The sequence below is a fragment of the Balaenoptera ricei genome, chromosome 4 (assembly GCF_028023285.1).
Source record: "Balaenoptera ricei isolate mBalRic1 chromosome 4, mBalRic1.hap2, whole genome shotgun sequence".
NCBI lineage: Eukaryota > Metazoa > Chordata > Mammalia > Artiodactyla > Balaenopteridae > Balaenoptera > Balaenoptera ricei.
The window spans coordinates 16345349-16367783 of record NC_082642.1 but is presented as its reverse complement, the minus strand read 5'-3'; the positions used below and the strand labels follow the sequence as shown (position 1 = coordinate 16367783).

Below are 22435 nucleotides of genomic sequence, written 5' to 3'. Positions count from 1 at the left end.
GTTAAGCTGCTATAACAAATAAACCCACAAATTTCTGTGGCTTAGCACAATAGATTATTTTTCCCTTACAAAAATGGTCCAGTTTGGTTCCAGGACAATGGTATCAAGGATGGTGGTGTGTGAAAGTGGTGGGAGCTCTGTTGCACACAGATTTGGGGCCCCAAGCTTGTGGAAGCTCTGCTTCTGTAGCATGTGACTTTCAAGTTTGCCTTTTTCTCTTTTCTTTTGGTTATTTTATTTTATTATTTTTTAACACTGTACATTCATATTTACTCAACATCAATTTATATCCTATCTTCTTTTTTCCTCCAGTTTTATTGATATAATTGACATACAACATTGTGTTAGTTTAAGGTGTACAACATAATGGTTTGATACGTGTGTATATTGCTAAATAATCACCACAGTAAGTCTAGTTAATATCCATCACCTCACAGAGTTACAAAAATTTTTTTTCTTGTGATGAAAACTCTGAAGATCTACTCTCTTAGAAACTTTCAAATATACAGTAGAGTACTGTTAGCCATAGTCACCATGCTGTACATAACATCCCAAGAACTTATTTATCTTATAGCTGGAAGTTTGTACCTTTTTACCACCTTCACCCATTTTGCCTAATGCCCACCCTTCACCTCTGGCAACCACCAATCTGTTCTCTGTTTCTGTGAGTTCAGTTTTTTGTTTTTTGTTTTTTTTTTTAAGATTTCACATATAAGTGAGATCATACCATATTTGTCTTTTTCTGTCTGACTTATTTCACTAAGCTTAATGCCCCCAAGATCCATGCATGTTGTCACAAATGGTAGAATTTCCTTCTTTTTCATGGCTGAATAACATCCCATTGTGTATGTGTGTGTGTATATATAAAGAACCTAAGTGTCCATCAACAGATGAATGGATAAAGAAAATGTAATGTATGTATATAGATGTAGATATAGATATATATCTTGGTTATTATAAGTAATGTCACAGTGAACGTGGGATGCAGATATCTCTTTGAGGTAGTGATTTTGTTTCCTTCAAACATACACCCAGAAGTGGAATTACTGGATCATATAGTAGTTCTATTTTTAATTTTTTGCAGATTCTCCATGCTATTTTCTATAATGGCTGCACCAATTTACATTCCCACCAGTAGTGCATACGGGTTCCCTTTTCTCCACACCCTCGCCAACACTTGTCATTTCTTGCCTTTTTGATAATAGCCATTCTAATAGGTGTGAGGTGATATCTCATTATGGTTTTGATTTGCATTTCCCTGATGATTGGTGGTATTGAACATCTTTTCAGGTATCTGATGTCTTCTTCGGAAAAATGTCTATTCAGTTCCTCTCCCTTTTTTAAATCAGATTTTTTTTTTTTGCAGCTGAGTTGTATGAGTTCTTTATATATAGTTTAGATATTAATCCCTTATTTGATATGTGATTTGCAAATATTTTATCTCATCACATAGGTTGCCTTTTCATTTTGTTGATGATTTCCTTTGCTGTACAGCAGCTTTTTAGTTTGATATAGTCCCACTTGTTTATTTTTGCTTTTGTTACCTTTGCTTATGGTGTCCATAGGAGCCAAAGGAGTTTACCCTCTATGTTTTCTTCTGGGAGCTTTATGGTTTCAGGTCTTATGTTCAAGTCTGATCCATTTTGAGTCAATTTTTGTGTATGGTATGAGATAGGGATTCAGTTTCATTCTTTTGCATGTGGCTGTACAGTTTTCCAATACCATTTATCGAAGAGGCTATCCTTTACCCATTGTATATTCTTGGCTCCTTTGTTGTAAATTAATTAATCATATATGCATGGGTTTATTTCTGGGCTCTCTGTTCTATTGATCTATGTATCTTTTTATGCCAGTAGTATACTGTTTTGATTACTATAGTTTTATAATACAGCTTGAAATCAGGAAGTGTGATGCCTCCAGCTTTGTTCTTTCTCAAGATTGCTTTGGCTAATTGGGGTCTTTTGTGGTTCCTTACAAATTTTAGGGTTGTTTTTCTATTTCTGTGAAAAATGCCATTGGAATTTTGATAGAATGTGTAGATTGCTTTGGTTAGGATGGACATTTTAAGTTCTTCTAATCCATGAACATGGAATATCTTTCCATTTATTTTCCCTTCCGTTTCTTTCATCAATGTCTTATAGTTTTCAGTGTACAGATCTTTCACCTCCTTAGCTAAATTTATTCCTGGTATTTTATTCTTTTTGATGCAATTGTAAATGGGATTATTTTCCTAATTTCTTTTTCTGGTAGTTCATTTTTAGTGTATAGAAAGGCAACTGATTTTTGCATATTGATTTTGTAGCCTGTACCTTTACTGAAATTGTTTATTAGTTCCAGGTTTTTTGGTGGAGTCTTTAGGGTTTTTTGTATGTAATATTACATCATCTGCAAATAGAGACAGTTTTACTTCTTCCATTCTGATTTGGATGCCTTTTAATTCTTTTTCTTGCCTAATTGCTCTGGCTAGGACTTCTAGTACTGTGTTGAATAAAAGTGGCGAGAGTGGACATCCTCATCTTGTTTCTGATCTTAGAGGAAAAGTTTTTAGCTTTTCACCATTATATATATGAGTACAATTGACCTTGAGGCTTGTATTTCATTACAACTTTAAGCTGAATCAATCTAAATGGAGCTTATTACAGTGTTATTCCCTACTTTATGGGAAGGGAGCTGGGACTAAATAGCAGTTCAGATTCCTTCCAAGATAAATGTCTGTGATTCTTTGTGACCGTGTTCTTAGCTCTGCTTTTGCTCTACCTGTCTCTTTATACATGCAAAGAAACCAAAAAAACAAAAACAAAAAACACCAGTTTTGAGAGTTTCTCAAAACATCTGAATCAGAGAATCCTTGGATCTCAGCACATGGATGCTCCTACAGGTCACCCATGCCAGCCCCTCCACGGCGCCTCCAGCAGGTAACTGCCCATTTGACCACCTCCTTGGGCAGGAGGGCTCATTCTGTATTGACATTGATGCTACCAGCCTCCCACTGACTCACCCAGCAGTTTTCTAAAAGTTTTTTTAGAGGCATGGAGTTCCTGCCCACCAGCGCTGGCAGTGATGTTGACACACAGGGGACCTGGGGCCCCACGCCTCGTCATGACCGAGTCACGGGATGGGCCAGCAGTGAGCACAGGTTTTGTCAAAGCTCTGTAGGTGAGTGTGCTCCCAGCCTGAAAAAGGCCTCCCTGGGAGAAAAGCCTTGATCTCTTGCATGGATGAGCGCTCCATTCATGTATCCACCCAGGGCAAAATTCTATTTCCACGTAGTACTGTTAACATAGAAAAAATGCAGCTTTCAGAAAGCATAAGTGGCCTTGGCAACCTGCACTTTCAGGCGTGCCTGGTTCACTTTGGACAGCTGAGATTCTCAGGACAGTGTGAGCTTTTTTGTTTTTTTTTTTCCTTTCAAATTTTGACTTCATCACTGAAATCTTCAATTGTACATCACTTATAGTTCCAGTTTTACAGCCCTGCCTTTTGTGCTTTCCTTTTGTGCTTTCCTTGACATTTTAAGAAACTTTTAATTGACACAGTTTGCTTGCAAAATAAAAAGAATCAGCTGTATTTTTGTAAGTGGCTTTGTGGTGAGTAAGGCATGCCAACTGCGTGTTCTCCCTTTTTTGTTGAGGTACTTATCATTGCTCTTGACATTCTAAAATAAGAATGCCAGTTTCAGATGTGTTGCTTCTAAAACTTAAGAAAGAGCAAAGCAGCCAAGTTGGCTGGCACCCAGACTTCTCCCCAAATGTCAGGGAAAAAAAAATCACTGAAGAGTACATAAAAGTGAAAATCCTGGCTTGCTGAATTATTTATTTCAGTCTCTTCTGGTCCTGAGACACGATCAGTAGCCCTGACAAGTTTGTCCTTTGTCGAGCTGGAAAAAACCTCAAAGGGAAGAGTGGTGGGCATGTGTAGCTCACGAATGCAGGGCAAAAAAACACTTTACCATTTCAGGGATTTTAAATTACTGAGTCTGCAGATTATCTGCCTCAAAATCCTTTTTGGAAAGAAACGCTAGTTAAATACTTCATGCTGCATATTTCAGCACATGTGAAATATGGAAAAAAAGTCTTGTCAGTAGAACATGTAGTCAGTAGTCTGAGGGATACTGCTCTGCTGGTTGTACCCAAGCAAACTGATGCTCGTTAAACGTGTAATTATAACGACATGTGCTTTGGTTGCTAGATCTGAAAAGGGCTGGTACTGTCATCAGATGACTGGGTTTGAGAATAATTTTTTAGAGTAATTGTGTGGGTTGTCAAATCTTCTCCAGCTGTGGGTTGTTAACAGGCATCCCCTGCCTCCCTCAGTCCTAACAGAACTCCGATGCTGTTCACCATCTCCCTCCCTGCGTGGGCCTCCGCCAGGAGGTGAATCCTGATTGGTTTCACCCAGTCTCGGCGGTCCCTTCCTGGTGCTGGTGGTCAGTCTGGGGCATGGGCATGTGACACAGTTCTGGCTGTTGGACGTCTGGGGAAGTCCGCCGGAGGGTTTCTGGGAAAGGCGTCCTGGCGTCCAGTAGAAATGTGCAGGATCATCCCTTCTGCCTCTGCATATTGCCAAGGGTGATGCCCGGAAAGTGCTCACCATCTGTGATCCTTGAGTGGAGCCATCCTAGGGACACGACAAACACAGAGGATAGCAGAGAGCCCAGAGATGGAAAGATCCTGACTTCCTGATGATGCCTTTGAGTTGCTGAATTAAGCAACCCTGCTGCAGCAGTTCCTAGCACTGTGACTCACGTGAGAACGTTGATGGGTCCCTTTGCGTTAGCAGGGTTTTCTATTACCTGCAGCCAAGCCATCTTCATAGATACACGAATTGTTTGAGATAAAACAAAAAATGTAACTCAAAAAGAACAAAGGTTACCCCAGCCATGTCTCGTTTAGATCACGTCTCAGAGTGATGTTCAGCCTGGGCAGTGGTGAGCCTAATGCAGTTCGTCATGAATGTGTGTGTGCTCATTCATCGCACCCCGCAGAGGGAGCCCCCATGGAGAGGACCCATGTTCTTTAGAGCTAGTGGTGAGTTCTAGTTAGGGGGTTGCTCTGGCTGCTTTAACAGAAATGACAACGACTTTTTTTTTTCTTTTTAAATTCAATTTTTATTTTATATTGGAGTATAGTTGATTTACAATGTTGTGTTTGTCTTGGGTGTACAGCAAGGTGGTTCAGTTATACATCTACATGTATCCATTCTTTTTCACATTCTTTTCCCATATAGGTTATTACAGAAATAACAATGACTTTAAAAGATTGTGAGATTGATTTTTCTCTCCCAAAACAGTTTGAGCTGGTAGGCAGTTAAGGAGATGGATGACCCACGGGGTCACCCAGGGCTCTTCTCTGTCATCTACAAGGATGTTGTCTCCCTGGGCATCGAGAAAGCTGGCTCACCACCATGCCAGGGTGGGACGGGGGGAAGGAGGAAGGGCAGAGTCGGGTAGTGTAGGCAGCCTCCTTTTGACCCAGCATTGCACATATTACCTCCAATCACAAGTCATTGGCCAGAACCTGGTCACATGATGACAGCTAATTGCAAGGGAGTCCGGGAAATAGCTGTCTCTAGCTGGGTGGCCACGTGTCCAGCTAAAACCTAGAGCATTCTGCTAGTAAGAAGGCGAGAATAGACACTGGACGACAGGAGTGTCTGCCACATATGTGCCCTCTGCAGTGAGGAGGAAGAACGTGACCAAGGCAGAGTGCTGGCGGCCACTCTCTGGTTGTGAAGCAGGGGTGCGTGCCAGGAGGGCCGGGCTCCCTGAGCAGCCTGGAACCTTGTGCTGGTCGTGACCTGCCCTTGGCCTGTCTTCCAGTCAAACAGGGGACTTGAACCAGGTGGTGTTTACAACCTCTTCAAACTGACTTGGTCTGTTTGCCGCAGTGCGGGCATTTATCTCTAGGGTGGGCACAGAGACAAGGTGGCAGCAGGGTGAAGACCCCACATGTGGGTGGTGGGTGTTAAAGCCATAAGAGAAGTCACTGCTGACACTGAGAGCTTATTAGGAGCCCGGAACCGGGCTGTGTCCCTAACAAGGATTAACCCCATGAGCCTTACGCACCCTATGAGATGGATTGTTCCCATTTCATAGATGGGGCAGCTGTGGCTCAGGAAGTGTTAGAGAAGGGCTCTAGACCTGGCCAACTGACCCCGGAGCCCACATACTTAACTCTACGTCATGGGAAGGAGGACTGGGGCCTGCAGTGGGACTTGTGGGGTGTGGCCAGGTCACAGTGAGCCCGGAAAGCAGGGCCAGAGAGCGCTGGGCCTGATGCTGCCCTTATCCAGGGTCAGCTTCGGGCGTGATCTGCAGCGTTGATTGCTCCCCGCCCCCGACTGGTGACCCTGTAGCCAAGGTGACCCTGTGTTGCCACTCTGTGTCGCATCTGGGCATGACGCTGTCTTGGGTTACATCACCCCTCCCCAGCCCAAGGTAGAAGACAGGCTGTCCTTCAGGAGGAGAGTAATGTGGGTGAGAGCGGCGTCCGGGAGGGTTGGTGTGAGGCACAGTGCAGAATGTTCCAGGGGAGGCACGTTGCGTGGCTCTCAAGCATCCTTTAACGTGTCACCCCTGCTGAGGGGCAGGGAGGCCTCAGGGCCTGCTCCTGTCCTGTATTCCCAGAGGAGGCTGGTGCTGGGAAGAGATAGAGAATCCCAGCCCTAGAAAATGAGGGTCAGCCCACGAAGTAAGCCTGTCCCTCAAGCTGGCACTGCTTGGTGGCCTGGCTCCTGAGATCAGACCCCTCCTCTGGCTCCAAACTGGAGGTCAGCGGCTTTGGGCCCTGAGGGGACTCCAGGAAGGGAGTGGGCATCAGTGGGCGAGCAGTCCAGTCCCGTGGTGGTGGGATTCCTTGGGGTCCATTGATAGGCTGGCCTAGGTGGGGGGAGTGAGGCCCTTGTAGCCACTGCCTGTCGGCGCCAGACCACAGGCAAACTCCCCGTGGCGGAGCAGACCCAGATGAGGTGAGGGCTCCCTGGCCCAGCCCTGGTGGGGCGTCTGGGCAGCCGGCTGTCCCCGGGTGCAGCAGACTCACTGCAGGTGCAGCTGTGGGGTGATGCCTGGACCAATCCACCTCCCTGCTCTGGCTCCTCTCACTCACAGAGATGCAAACCCTCCTAGAGTCAGGACAGTCTTACTTGGTGCTGTTTCTTTGGTTCGTTCCTAAAACGCACATGTTTTCCTAAAATGCAGTTGTGAACCCGTCAGCTCCAATCTGCTCTTGAAGATTGAGCTCAGCTCGGGCCCAGCTTTCTCCACAGGAAACGGTACCACCCGCTCTGGGCCTAGGTGGGTCCCCTCCTCTCCCCTGCTCTGCTTCCCCATCATGGTACTGGTTTCACAGGCCAAATGTTCTATTTACTCATTGCTCCACTGACCAGACTGTGAGCTTCCTTTTTTTTTTTTTTTTTTTAAACACTTAAAAAAAAAATTTTTTTTAACCTCAAACATACACAGAAGCACAGAGGATCATATGATGTGCCCTTAGGATTCATCACCCAGCTTCAGCACTTGTCAACAGTTTGCCAGTCTTGTTTCACTAATTCCTCCTTGACCTTCCCCCGCCGCTCCCCCTTCCAGAATATTTTAAAGCAATTCCTAGATCTCATATCCTTTCTCTCATAAGTACATTTCAGCTGTGAGCTTCAAGATGGCAGAAACTGTGTCCTGTATCCTGTGTCCTCAGCACTTTGGATGGTGCTCGACACATCCTGGCTTTGGGGAAATATGTTGTTTTGAATCAACTGATTGACTGGATGAATGAATCGGTTTCGGCCTTTAGAACCCAGCCTGCAGGTTAGCTGGAGTTTGAATAGCTGGAAGGCGAATGACTGCTGGGAGCTCACAGCCCCCTTGGTGCTTTCCAGGAGGTTCTAGAATCTATCAGGCTCTCACTCATCAGACTTTAAGGTTGGTTTATTCTTAGCCAGGCGTCTTTGATTTTGCAATTAAACTCCACTTTGAGGTGACCTTGGAGGGGGAGGACTACGAAGATGCAGCTTTTACCTTTGCTTGGTTCATATTTGGTTCACAATTATAGACTTGAGGGTTTTTTGTTAATTATAATGCTGTATTTACTTAGGCCAAAATGATTAGGACCGAAAAAAAATATATCAAAGTATAGAATACATCTAAAGCATTTTTTTTAATACCGTCTTTCTATTCCTGGTAATGGTATTTTAACTACACATATGAGATAATTGAAAGCACATTTTTCTTTCAAACGGTCATGGTCACGTTTAAAACCCTAAATTCTGTACACTTTGAAGGGGACTCTGAGACCGGAGTCACCAGACGTGGCATTTCCAGCTTTTACAAGGTGAAAATCAGGCCAGGGCTTGGGCTTTGGAAATCTCTGGTGGTAGAATGGTAGCTTGTAAAAATGCCTTTGATATATTCCTTTTTTCTCTTAATTCAGAAATGGTATTTACCATAATACAGTAATGGGAACTGCCTGTTTACTAGTGCTTTTTTTCAGAATTACATTCTAAAATATTTTCTTTTACTATTCAAATCTGTTGTAAAGTTGAATTAAGTTAACTGAGTTTTCTGTTTGCTTATTTGTTTGTTTTCTTTCTCGCTGCTTCCTCAGGGATTCAGAGTAATAATTCTATTTCTGGATTTAAGATATTTTTACCATGTGGGTTCAGCAGTGGGGACTAAGGCTGGGCCCAGTAGACATTTGATGATTGGTAACTGTTAATATGTTCAGCCTGCAACATGAAACAGTGGTTTCCACTGAAGTATTTACAGGGATTGGATTTGGTCATGATGTCATATTGAGTCAAGAGCATCTTCCATGGAAGGTGATGGGACTTGAGAGATGTTTGACGACTAGGGGAGGTGGGAGCTGTACTGAAGTAGGTCGCAGTCCCGCAGCATCTCACCCGGCTGATGTGGCAGTGACTCTTCCTGTGGACTTTGCTTTCTGGGCTGTGAGCAGGCTGTGGGGTTTCTGCTGTGGGCCCAGTCCTGGCTGTCTCTTGGCATGACTTGGACAAGTTCTCTGGGTTATCTGGAGGAGCTGCAGTAGATCCCAGGGGCGTGCGTGCTCCGAACTCCTGTGGAGGGAATATGCAGGCATGTGACCAGAAGGAGACCCAAGGAATGCTTGATTTCTTGAGTGGCTGAGAGCCTCCCGGCTAGGGATGGAAAAGGAGAAGGGGTCTGTGGAGAATGGGGCTGGAGCTTGGGCCAGAGAGATGGAGAGAACCCGTTGGCTGGTAATCCTGTCTTCTTAGGATGGGGCCCAACAGAAGCTGAGACAGATGTTCCAGGCTGGAAAACCTGTGGCAGGGCGGGACACCGCAGCTGAGTCAGCCCCAAGGAAGGCTGGCATGGTGGGGCGGGCCAGGAACGGGCTGCAAACGTGGCCGCCCGCCCTGACGGGTGGGGCTGGGCTCGTGAATAAGGCAGTGGCCCGTGGCCAGGGTTTGGAAGGGGAGCCACAGCATGGGGCAGAAGCAGCAGCTCCAGGAAAGGGCGACTCTTTGTGTTTAGTTGGTGGGCAGAGGTCTGTGTGGCTCCTCCAGAGCTGGGGGTCGCACACAGCACCTCCCTGCTCTGCGCCAGGTGCTCTGCGTATTATGTTTACTCCTGCTCTTTATTTTATTTTATTTTTTTAATAAATTTATTTATTTGTTTGTTTATTTATTTATTTTTGGCTGCATTGGGTCTTCGTTGCTGCGCGCGGGCTTTCTCTAGTTGGGGTGAGCGGGGGCTACTCTTCGTTGCGGTGCGCAGGCTTCTCATTGCGGTGGCTTCTCTTGTTGCGGAGCACGGGCTCTAGGCGCGCGGGCTTCAGTAGTTGTGGCATGCAGCCTCAGTAGTTGTGGCTCGCGGGCTCTAGAGCTCAGGCTCAGTAGTTGTGGTGCACAGGCTTAGTTGCTCTGCAGCATGTGGGATCTTCCCAGACCGGGGCTCACACCCGTGTCTCCTGTGTTGGCAGGCAGATTCTTAACCACTGTGCCACCAGGGAAGTCCTACTCCTGCTCTTTTATGCGCTTATCCCTAATCTTATTTAAAGATCAGGATCCTGAAACTCAGCAAAGTGAAGTTGTCAGGAGGACACAGAAGAAAATAGCGACAGAGCAGGGAATTGACACCGATATGCCGGTCTCTGAAGCCTCATGTTTTCCACTATATCAGGGCTCCCCGGATCTCCTCCACTGAAGAAGTGAAGAAACACCCCAAGGCGGAGCCATACACCGGGTTCTCACATTGGGGTCCTAGCTCCAGCTGCAAATGCAAACTTCAAAGCCATGTAGTTATATCGTTATTCTTTAGCCATTAAAAAAAAAAAAAAAAAAAAGAACAGAACATGACCTTCCTTTCCAAGTATTCTAGGAAAATTAGCTCCAGGAGAAGGCATGTATATGTTTATCCCAGGTTCGGTGTTCATGTGCTGCCCCCTTCCCCCTCCTCCCGGCCCCTAGGCTTTGTGCCACCAGGCTGGTCCTAGCACAGTGGCAGTAATGAGATTCTGACCATTATTTGCCATTTGCAGTCTGCCAAGGGAGAGTCAGAAGGTAGGGGCACAGAAACCCAGAACATATCAAGGGGAAACGGTGGGTGTCCCTAGATGGAGGCCTGTGTCATCAAATGAAAAGCCACAGATAATGTGGAGACGTCAATAGCCCAAAACTAAAAGCAGTACGGCAGTCATATGATCCCAGCCATCTGGTTAACCCAACATATCCTCGGTGTTTTAAATCTGGAACTAAATATAGCTCCTTTCCCCAAAAGCCCTCAGCATATTGAAGAATGCAGATGAGATGGAGCTTTGGTATGTGGTGCCTGCAAAAAAAAAAATGAGGATATAGGGATCTAGCCCCTGGCTTAGAATTTCCTGGTAAAAACCCAGGGTAGGGGCTTCCCTGGTGGCGCAGTGGTCGAGAGTCTGCCTGCCAATGCAGGGGACACGGGTTCGAGCCCTGGTCTGGGAGGATCCCACATGCCGCGGAGCAACTAGGCCCGTGAGCCACAATTACTGAGCCTGCGCGTCTGGAGCCTGTGCTCCGCAGCAAGAGAGGCCGCGATAGTGAGAGGCCCGCGCACCGCGATGAAGAGTGGCCCCCGCTCGCCACAACTAGAGAAAGCCCTCGCACAGAAACGAAGACCCAACGCAGCCAAAAATAAATAAATAAATCCAAAGTTTAAAAAAAAAAACAACCCAGGGTATTTTCTCTTCTTGGATCAGTTAGCTTTTGCTTTACAGGTCTCAAGCTCCCCAAACTTAGTGGCTTAAAACAGCAACCTTTACATATTTGCTGTGATCTGGAGGTTGGCCGTGCAGTCCTTTTAGTCTGGGCTGACTCTCCTGATCTCCATCTACGGGTGGTATGGCTGGACTGGATGATCTCGGATGGCCTTGCTCACATGTGTGGTGATTGGCAGGCTGGTGGTTTGAAGAGAGCCTCAGCCGGGACTGCTTGCCTTGGCCCCATGTGGTCTCTCATTGTCCAACAGCTCGCCTGGGCGTCTTCACACGGTGGTCTTGGTGTTCTAAAAGCAGCCAAGGAGGACAAGCCCTAATGCATAAGTACTTTTCATGCCTCTGTTTGCAGCTTATTTGCTATCGTCCCATTGGCCAAAGCATATACCTTGTCCAAGCTTAGAGTCGGTTTGGGAGGCATCTACACAAGGTCGTGGATACAGAAAGGCATGAACAGACTGGGGGCCGTCACCGCAACAAATCAAACCTGTCTATAAGCCTGAGATTTAACTTAGCAAAAGCAGTTGTTTCCACCTGATGACCACCTGAAGACGACTCTGAACCAGGCTGTGACTCACCCTCGTGCAAAGAGGCAGTTCTAGTGGCCTCATCTGTCAGTAAGTGTGGTGGAAAATCTCTCGAGAGCCTGGAGGCAGGAAGTGCTTAAAGGTCAGACCCAGCCCAGCACCAGAAGAAAGTTCTCACCACCCACACCCAAATGCAGGGCAACCAAGAGGCAAATCTGGTTCCCGAGCTTCTAAAGCAAGAGACACCACCAGGCTCAGAAATCAGTGATGGGTGGTTTCCCCCGGGCAGCAAGGCTGCATCCCAGGCCCACAGTGCAAGGCTGAAGATGGCATCTGAGACGGAGCGACAGAGGGACGGGTGGGGATGAGAACAGGTGACCATTTTAGCACTCACATAGCTGGGGGAACCAGCAAACAGGTTAAGAAACTCTTCCTCTTTCCCAGGAGGAGGGAGGAAGCAGCTGAGTGAACTGACAGAAGATGAGTAGGTAACGAAGCCATTTTCATTACCATTTTCTTTCTTTTTTAAAATTTATTTATTTTATTTATTTATTTATGGCTGCATTGGTCTTCGTTGCTGCACGTGGGCTTTCTCTAGTTGTGGTGAGCGGGGGCTACTCTTCGTTGCGGTGCGCAGGCTTCTCATTGCGGTGGCTTCTCTTGTTGCAGAGCACGGGCTCTAGGCGCACAGGCTTCAGTAGCTGTGGCACACGGGCTTCAGGAGTTGTTGCCCGCAGGCTCTAGAGCGCAGGCTCAGTAGTTGTGGCGCATGGGCTTAGTTGCTCCACGGCATGTGGGATCTTCCCGGACCAGGGCTCGAATCCATGTGCCCTGCATTGGCAGGCGGATTCTTAACCACTGCGCCACCAGGGAAGCCCACCATTTTCTTTTAATATTTATTTATTTTATTTATTTATTTTCCTTATGTTTTTTGGCTGCGTTGGGTCTTAGTTGTGGCACACGGGATCTTTGTTGAGGCAAGAGTGATCTTTTTGTTACGGTGCGTAGTCTGCTCAGGTTTCTCTCTAGCTGTGGCGTGCAGGTTTTTCTCTCTCTAGTCATGGCCGCGGGCTCCAGAGCGCGTGCACTCTGTAGTTGGCGGCACGAGGGCTCTCTCGTTGAGGTGCGCGAGCTCAGTAGCTGCGGCACGCAGGCTTAGTTGCCCTGCGGCATGTGAGATCCTAGTTCCCCAACCAGGGATCGAACCCGCATCCCCTGCATTGCAAGGAGGATTCTCTACCACTGGACCACCAGGGAAGTTCCTGACAACCGTTTTCTTTTGAGCGTCTACCATACGCTGGGGATTGTACTTAGGCTCACAACATCCCCGGGTAATTAGTCCCAATTTACAGATGAGGAAACTGAGTGTCAGAGAGATTAAGTAACTTGGCCCGTGGTCGCCGAGCTTGAGGTTCTGACCCAGCTCTGTCTGCCTCCAGAGTGCCGTGTGCCCTTTCTCTGCACGTGCTGCTGATGTGGTCCCACAGAGAAGCATCTCCAGGCAGCAAGAAAAGCAGAACCCTCCTAACAGAACTCTGAAAGGCCCCAAAGGCCATCTGCTGGGCAGGAACACTTGAAGATGTTCGTGTAAAGGAAATGGAGCCCTTCCAAAGGTGGTATTAGCCTCAAAAGAAGGTGGTAGCATAACAGAAGGGACAGGAAGGCATGAAGGAAAGCCCCAGGATATTTATTGTTGGGGGAACGGGGACACCCAAAGGGAGACATTGCTCTGAACCTTCGCCACATTCTGTGGTCTAATCTCCTTCCACACACCCCACTCACCTTCCCCAAATTAAAAGGATCCCCTTATAAGAGGGTCATTGTAAAGTAGAATAAATCCAATCGGGAACGACTGAGTTAGTGAGAGGGTTCTGAAATCCACAGGCTAGTGAGCCAGAAGCAGCCAGCCGTCCTCAGGTAGCTAAGAAGCTGGCACAGGCCAAGAGTTAACTTGTTCTGCGTAGATACACGGGTTGCAACTAGAATCAAGTATGTGGACATGTGGGGATGACACTGTAAGGCATAAGAAAGCGCTTTAGAGGCACAGATCTCATTTCGTATCTTGTCATCACCACTTAATAACCTTGTGCCCTTGAGTTTCGATTTTCTGCTTGCATGTTAGGAATTACCAAGTCTGTCCTCAGGGCATGTCACGGGAATCCTAAGGGAATGGATGGGTTTGAGCAGTTAGAAGTTCCTGGTTCCTGGAGGAGTGGAGCAAAGGTTGGAAGCTGCCCAGGGGAGGCTGCTCCAGGGAACGCTGACATTCCACCCGGGTGGAGTGTATTTTGGAAATACTGGCCAGTGTTCGTAGTCGGTGCCTTCCATGCTCATCCCTGGGGAGCTTGGCCAGGCAGCAGAACCTGTCCAGGGTGAGGGGTAGAGAGACTGTGACTTGGATTTGACTTAGGCTGTTTTCCTTTGGGCGGGGAGGGGGACGGTTGCGTCGAACCATCAGATGAGCATTGCCGAGGACACCCCCAAGGTCGAGGATACGAGAGAATAGACTCTGACGCCTCCCAGACACCCCAGGCAAGGAACTCGCCAGCCTGGATCAGCGGCCCAGAGCCACCCAGGCTTGATGCTTTATATCTGGGATTGGGGTTTGTCCACATGAAGGCTTCACCTTCTTTGTTGCCTCAGGAGGGAACAACTACAGGGCCACAGTCAGATGGGCCCATATCCTGTCTCTCATTGTGACCTCAGCCACCTTGGGGGTTCAGTGCAGAAGTCCTGGCCTTGGCCTCTCACCAAGGGTAGATTCTGGTGGGCTGCTTTCAGGGTCTGTGGGTGTCCTTGCAAACACCCCCAGGGGGAGGCCATGGGGAGTTTGAGTTTTGGAAACAGAAAACATTTATTTGGGGTCCTAAATATATTAAATCCTGGGTGGGATCAACCAGGGTTGTGTGTTGTTTTAGCCAGAAACGCCAGAGAGCTTGTGAGGCTGGTGAGTCCCCACCAGGGCAGGGAGGTGAGTGTCCCCAGGAGGATAGATCACCTTGGGACATGAAGTACTGGCCCCTGGATAGGAGTGGTGACTAAAGGGACAGAAGCAGTGCTCATTTGAAGGTATAAATTGGGATCCATTTGTTAACAGAGTTGCCGGACGCTGGACATACAGGCTCAGCTGTGAGGTGCAAGTGTATTTTCGTCAGTCTTTTAGCCACTGTTCTCTTGTGGTAGAAAGTCTGACAGGTCTTTTAAAGAAGTGGTTCTCAAACCCCCTTGTAGGGCCCTGGGTGTGGAGGTGGGTGAGTTGGGGGAGGGCAGCTGGGAAGCAAGAGACCCCAGGGCTCTGGCTCCTGCGTCGTTTCCTGCACATGTGCTTTTTTTTTTTTTTTTAACAGCTTTGTTGAGCTATAATTCACATACCAAACAGCTCACCCGAAGGATATAATTCAATAGCTTTTAATATATTCATAGAGTTGTGCAGCCCTCACCGCATTAGCAGGTGAGCTTTTATCTGATTGCTTTTCTATTGTATTTGAAGGAGAAAAAGATTCTGCCACTAAAATCAGGTTTGAAGTAACTGTTATAATCTTGCTGTGGTTAAGAACCTTTTGTGAAGAGGCTGTGATTTTCAAGTTCTATTTTAAACCCCAATGAGAATCAGGAAATAAATTTGGTATCTAAGACTGATGGGGTAAAACCCATAGCAACCATTCACTTTTTTCACAGGAGGGACATTTAGAGCCTCATTCAGCGTTTTTTTAAAGTCCTTTTGCACAGGTCTAATATGGTCAGAGAAAATTAGAATGGTGAGTGGGGCTGCAGGAAGACCCATGGATGCAGCTGAAATAGGCCCAGTGGTCCAGGATCGGGGGAGGTCTCTAATTAGCACATGTTCCTACTTGGTGTAGGAACAGGTCATCGACACAGCCCAGCTGTCCCTAAAGGCATTAAAGTGGGGCATGAGGCAGTGATTGACATTCAGGCTAACGATCGAAGTTAAAGAAGCAGCGTCATCGTAGCGAAGTGTTCATCAGAAACGGTTGAAGATTTGGAAGTTGGGGGTCAGAATGGGGTGAGCATTTGCTGGTCCTTGTAAAGACTTCACGTGTCTGGCACACTGTAAGTGCTCAATAAACATCCTGTCCGTTTTTCTTTGGAAAGACCATGCTGTAAAATCTCCTTCTCTGTTGAGGTCAGATAAACGAAGCATTCACAGACCGTTCCCACTTGTTAATTTGAAGGGTACCTTCTCAGCTGGGCTAGTTTGGGGGCGAAGACATCAGCAACAGCGCACGAATGTTCTCCGAAGGGGATTCACGCTTCCCTGCCGGAGGACGGGGCTAATTAGATTATTTCCAGTTGACAGACTTGGTTTTCCACCTTGGAACACATGTTTCTCGCCTCTCCTCTCTTCACAGGGTGTGTTCCTGATTCGAGGTGAAACCATGACGAGAAGATAAAACAAATAATAATGCTTTTCCGCAATCGCTTCGTGCTGCTGCTGGCCCTGGCTGCGCTGCTGGCCTTCGTGAGCCTCAGCCTCCAGTTCTGTGAGTGTGGCTGGGCTGGCGGGTCCTGGAGGCAGGGGGAGTGCTTCTCTCTGAAATAGAAGGCCCCATGGGGAGGAAGCACATAGGTCCCAAAGCCTTTGTTCTTTCAATGAACAGTGAGGTTTCAGACAACCCGGTCTTTTTATTGTCGGCCCGGGCGGTGGGTGGCTGTGATTCTGTGCCTGTGAGGAACAAGGGCAATCACTAAGCCTCGTGACTCGTTTTTGGCTTCTCCCTGGATTCCTAAACTGCCTGGTTATTCCTGGATCTTTAGTTCAGGTTCCCAAGGCAAAGACAGTGAGTGGTCAGCTCGTGTCCTTGTGCCAGGTCACACAGCAGAGGTGCCTGGCCCACCAGTTGGTTCTTTGGGGGTTGGGTGTCCGTTTTTAAGGAGGGGAGGGGGATTAGGTCCCAGTCCCAAACTCAGCCCCTGGGCAGCAGGGACCGTGCATGGGAAACCCCACATGGCGAGCACAGCTGAGGAAGCCAGTCCGTGGGCCTCACCGCCTGTACTCTGCCCTTCACTGGGAGCCCGTGCTCAGGCTGGGCCCCAAATCTATGTGCCCCACTGCTCCCTGAGGGTGGTTGTCCTCAAATAACAGATCTGGTCTGGTACCTTCTTGGTTATAACCCTTCAGTGGTGGGTCTCCGGGAGGCCCCTTGCCTCCCTTGGGGCCCCTCTCTCACCTTGAACTTTACACCAGAGGCTTGTCGAGTGGCTTGGCATTCTCTCCACATCCAGGTTGTGCTCTGTGCCCAGATCCTGCCGGCCCCTCTGCCTGGACTGTCCTCCTCACCTCCCTTCCATCTTCTCCTCCACATGGTTCACTCAGCCCTTTCTTTTTCAGGAACGTTTCATGACTCCCTAACTGGGTCTGGGCTTCTTGGCTGTACATCCGGGGTGCCCTGAACCTGCTCCCCTCCTTACACTAGCCGTGCGGTATCATACTTTTCAGTTCCTGTGTCTTTTCCATCTACAAGACTGTCTGCTCTTTGAGAGCAGGACCCACATCTGTTTCCCTCTTTATCACGGGAATCAGCACTGCCAACCACACAGGAGGTGTCTCAGGAATGTTTAAGAGAATGAATGAATCTACACCTGCTCTGGAAAGCAGGCTGACCCTAATTCCCTATCCTTCTGGTGCTGTGTACTTGAAGCCGAGAAAATATCTGGGCAATGCCGGCAATTGTGTTTTTGCTGCCACCTACCTGCCCTCCACTTTCCACCTCACCCTGATGGGTGGGAGACAAGGGCTTGGCCCCCATCACCGCCTGGGACATCTCTGTGAGGAGGTGGCGTTGCTGTCACTGTCTGCCTGACGGAAGGAAGGGCAGGCGGCTGCGAGAGCAGGGTGCTCTGAGTGTGCTGGGGGACGTGGGAAAGACTTGGCGTTTGGAATAAGTGGTTTGAAGGGAAGCGGCTTTGAACAAGTTTCTCCGCTTCACCTCCGGTTTGTGACATATTCCATGCACAAATCTAGTGCATATGACAGGCACTTCAAACAGTAAAGAGAATTAAAAATACTCACTTTGTCCTTCCAGAATAAGGAAAGAGGTCAAGAGAAGATACTTGTTTAAAGTTTAAAGATACTCCAGATGGTTAATAAACTGTTTAAAAAAAAAAAGAATCTTTTCCAGAAAGTGTGTTAGGACTGTCATTTATTTACTTGTTTATAACTTTTCACTAAAAACTTTCCATCCTGTCACTGGAGAGGCAGGATGTTACAATCAACCTTGATTGTTATTCTGAGACCCTGACAGGTTCTGAGACGTGAATGTGGGTTACTTGTGCTTGCTGCGTTTCTCTTGCATGGGGTGGTTTCCGCATCCCTGAATTGGCCTGTGTGTTTCGCTTATATAACTCTTCTGAAAGTACCTTCTGTTTTAGGAGAGCCACTTTTCAGCCGTCCTGTTTTTCGGGAAAATTTTGCAGGGTAAATTGGCCTGCCTGGGTCTGAGGTCTTTATTCTTGAATACATTGGAGTTCGGGAAGACATTAAGATATGAACATTCTGACTGCTCTTCTGCTTCTAGGTAAACTGTAACTTTGGAATTTAACTATTTCCGTGTGAAAATTGAGTTAAATTGCTTTATTTTTTAGTCGCTTTATTCGTTGCTAATTATTATGGTGTAAGAAACTGGACTAATTCGTAATACAAAGGTGTCTGCTTAAGTAACACTTATATTTTCATCCTTACCCTAAAATATATGGACTTTTTTCTTTACCGTTTCTTTTGACTTATTTTTGAATACCGGATTAGCACATATAATTGTTTTAGGTGATATATTTGAGGCAATCAAATAGAACTTCATTTTCTCATGTTTTAAATGAACAATATTGTTTTATTTGTTTTCTGAAATAATTGTATATTTTATTTTGTCTTGTTGATAGTTTTTTTTTTTTCATATTCATGTTTTGAATATGAGAAAGTTAAGACCCAGGTTACAATGAAAAAAATCAGGTTGTTTAAAAAAGCATTTCTTCCTCTCAGTACAGAAAGTGTGTATGTGAACCCACATATATTTATTAAGTGCTTATGTGTGTTGGATATTTTTCTACACTGTTAGGGTAGAGGTGGTAGGGAAAGGATACAAAAAAGATTAAAATACAGTTCATAGTTTCTCAAACTACGTTTATTTTAAATGGTAGTAATGACTCCCTGTATGCTAGTAGACATTAATGAAAACCATTCATTTTGTGTTTTCAAGTCCTTGATGTCTTTGAGTTTGGAAATAGAGGGATTCTGAAATTCCCGATATTCAAATCGAAGAAGGGAACAAGTAAGGTATATATATATCATTAGTTATTCTAGTTAAAATGTGTACAAGTGGAAAAATAACTTCTCAAATTGAGGGACTCCTTCAGTGCGACAGGAAAAGACCACTGGGTTATGAAAACCTGTGGATGATTTGTTATTTTGCTGCTTTTTCTGCTCGTTTGTAATCGTCCATTTTCCTGCTTTGACCCAGCCTTTCCTTCATACTTATCCTGTGCTCTTTTCACCACATTCCAACCACCATTCCCAGAATAGCAGCGTGGCAGAAGCTCAGCTCGCAGACCCTGGAACCACAGCCTTGGGTTTGAATGCCGCCTGCCACTTAGCAGCTGTGTGCCCTCGGCAGGTGTGGCCTCCTGGAGCCTCTATTCCTTCTTCTGTAAAATGGAGTTCCTTGTTGCTACTTTGAAACATTGGCGTGAGAACGGAGATTTTGTGGGAAAACCCTTGGCTCGGGGAAGCACAGTCAATGTAAATAGTAGAGTCCTGTCATGATACATCATCACCAGAATCCAGGACTCTTGGTGTCCCAAAGGCTGCTTCAGCCACTTGTGGAGAGAGCTTTTGAAACAGCATATCATGCATTTCTTTCTTTTTGATCAGGGTTCATTGGCCATGATAGGGGTCAGTCTACACTGGGCACCTGTATCTTGGGCAGGGCCCTGGTTGACCAGAGCAGGTTCCTAAGGGAGATGTCCAAGGCGGATTGGAAAGTCAGATCCCCAGGTAGAAGAGGGGAGGGTTAACCTGCCAAAGTGAAAGCCAGAGTGAAGGCCGTCTTCAATATCTGAAGAGCCCTATCTCTATCCAGTATCTGCAAGAGGAGTTAGACCAGCTCTGTGTGGCCTGGTGGCCAGGGGGACACATTTTAGTTAAGCATCAAGTGACGCTTCCTGAATGCCATCGTCAGGCGGAGGTGGAGCGGGCTGTGTGCACACCCTGGAGCGTCGCTCTATGCAGAATAGGACAGTAGGCAGGTCACTGGACCTGATCCCATTTAAAACCTCTTCAGACTCTGAGGTTCTGGGAATTTTACCTTTCGTTGTTGATCCAGTGCCATGAGTTTGCATAGCTTTGTCCTTCAGCAAACATTCCACTGTGTGCTGGGCCAGGGCTGGGCGTTTCATCTCCTAGGAGCCACAGGAGCTGTCTGTCTGGTGGAGGAGAATCCCGAGCAGATACTTGGAACACAGTGTACAATATGCTAGAACAGGAAAGAGGCAGCCCCACGAGGAAGTGGGAAAGAACGTGGACTCCAGAGCCAGACTGCCTGGGTCGAGTCCCTGTCCTGCCACTTACCACCTATGTGAGCTCAGGCACGTTACCTACCCTCTCTGTGCCTCGGTTTCCTCATCTGTAAAATGGGGATAATGAGAGTTCCTATTTCATTGGGTTGGTAAAGGGTATTTATAACACACCTAGAACAGTTCCTGGCACATAATAATCACTCTATGCACGTTTGTTAAATAAAATGAATGAGAGATGACTCGTGACAGGGTGACATGGGCGGATGAAGGACAAGAAGCCAATCCAGCGTAGGAGGTCAGGGAAGACTCATTCCCAGAGGAGGTGACATCCGCGCTTCAGCCTTGAGGGATGAGTTGGAGTTGTCCAAAGAGGAAGCTGGGAAGGGCATTCCTGGCAGATGGAGGTGGGTGTGCAAAGGCAGGGCAGGAGAGAGCCGGACCAGGTTAGTCACCGGTGTGTAGCTGTGAAGGTGGACAAAGGCCCAGGCCACCTCCATCACCGTGTTATATCCTGAAAGTATGGGGAGCCACTGAAGCAGGGAAGACAGCACATCATTAGATTTGTCTGGGAAAGACCACAGTCTGGTACAGTGTTTGCCAGAGGGTGGTCTCCTGAGCACTTTAATCAGAGTAGCCCCGGGCGTCTGTTAAAAGGCATGTTCCAAAAACAAAAAAAGAGCACATTTGTGCCCCTCCCCATAGAATCAGAATTGTGGGAGTAGAACTCCCTGGGGGTTCTAATGTACACAGAGTTTGGCTGCTGCCCATTCAGAGGCCGGTGGGAGGCTGATACTGAGAGACAACTCGGGGCCACTTTCCTCCTCCAGTTAAAGGCTGGGAGTGGCTCCGATGAAGGTGTTGGCCCCGAAAGGAAGGAGCAAAGCTGAGAGCATCAGGTGATTCTGTGGACTTGCAGCTAAACGATGGGGCGGTGCAGCGGGACCGGGGTGAAGAAAGAGAAGGGAAGGCTCTGCCACGCCGTATAGGATTCTGGCTCAGGTGGTTCAGTGGATGTTGCCTTCATCCATGCGTCCACGCAGCCGCTCACACAGACGGCCCCTCCACCTGGCTTAAGCGTGCCGAAGGCCGAAGGAAGTACCTGGCGCACATTCTGGGAGGTCGACCACGTGGAGCTGTTGGCCCTGGATGAGGAGGCCCGGGGAGAGCACCCTGAGCAAGCAGAGAAGCAGGACAAGCCCCGGCAGCCGGGTGGGAGCGCAGCAGGGGGAAGAGCTGGGGCCTCCGCCTGCCGCCCTTCGAGGTCGGCTGTTGGCATTTGCAGCTGCAGCTCTTCGTGGGCCCCCCCGAAGGTCCGTGGCGTATGGTGGCGGGGATTTTGCTGAGGCACAAATGCACGTAATCATAGCTGTGAGTGGGCACCTTGGGCTGGTCCTGCGTCCTGCCCTGCAAAGCTGCGGGGCTTTGTCATTCTCTCTTCTCTGTCCCGTGTACATTTTATGGAGGAAAGCATGTGTCCGGGTGACGTGTGTAAATTTGGGGATTCATGAAGATCTTAATATGTTTTGGTGGCAAAGGTTTGGGGATGCAACCCTTAGGATGCCAAGGCTCTAATGTACTGTGTATTTAAAAAACACAGTAAGGTTCCTCCTGGGTCTTTATTTTGGTGAGTCGAAGTCCAAAAAACGAGAAATTTAAAATGAGGGCTTGCATTTTTAACCTAAGGGTTCATAGGTTCTAAATAAATTCTTTATTTAGTATTTTTTAAATTAATCTTGATCCTTTTCTTGGAGATTTATTTTCTTTGATTTCTGAGAGTTTTAATTTTGCTTTTTCTTTGAATGTTTCATGCCCAGCTACCACATAGAGTTAAATATCTTTGGGTAGGAAAAATTCTGTAGGTAAGTGACAAAATTAAGTCTGACAAATCAGCTTTTATCATAACGTCTTAAGCTCATGTCACAGTTGTTATTGGAGGAGGTGAGAGTATCATGTACCACGCAGGCCCTTCCACGAACTAAAAATGGGACACATTTATGTCCGTGGGTTCTTTCTAGTTTTCTTCCAGGATGGAGACATTGTTTCTGTCTCTGTCTCTGTCTCTTTCTTTCTTTCTCCCCCCTCCCTGCTTCCTGCTCTCTCCCTCACCCTCCCTCTCTCCCTCCCTTCCTTTCTTCCTTCTTTCCTTACCTCCTTCCTTGTTTCTGA

At 47.2% G+C, this 22435-nt stretch overlaps 1 protein-coding gene across 13 annotated transcripts in view; it reads left to right on the top strand.

Moving 5' to 3' along the window:
• Nucleotides 1-22435, top strand: part of PXYLP1 (2-phosphoxylose phosphatase 1) — a 70619-nt gene that overhangs the window by 22117 nt on the left and 26067 nt on the right. For 10 of the 13 annotated variants that reach the window (XM_059920207.1, XM_059920208.1, XM_059920206.1 and 7 more), the window contains one exon: nt 16114-16245. The exons of 1 other annotated variant lie outside the window; for it this stretch is intronic. In XM_059920207.1, coding sequence (XP_059776190.1) covers nt 16167-16245 — 79 coding nt within the window. In that variant the 5' untranslated portion in view covers nt 16114-16166. Of the gene's footprint in view, nt 1-13212; nt 13357-15156; nt 15195-16113; nt 16246-22435 lie in introns of those variants that run through there. 2 more of the 13 variants (XM_059920210.1, XM_059920212.1) reach the window with 2 other exon arrangements.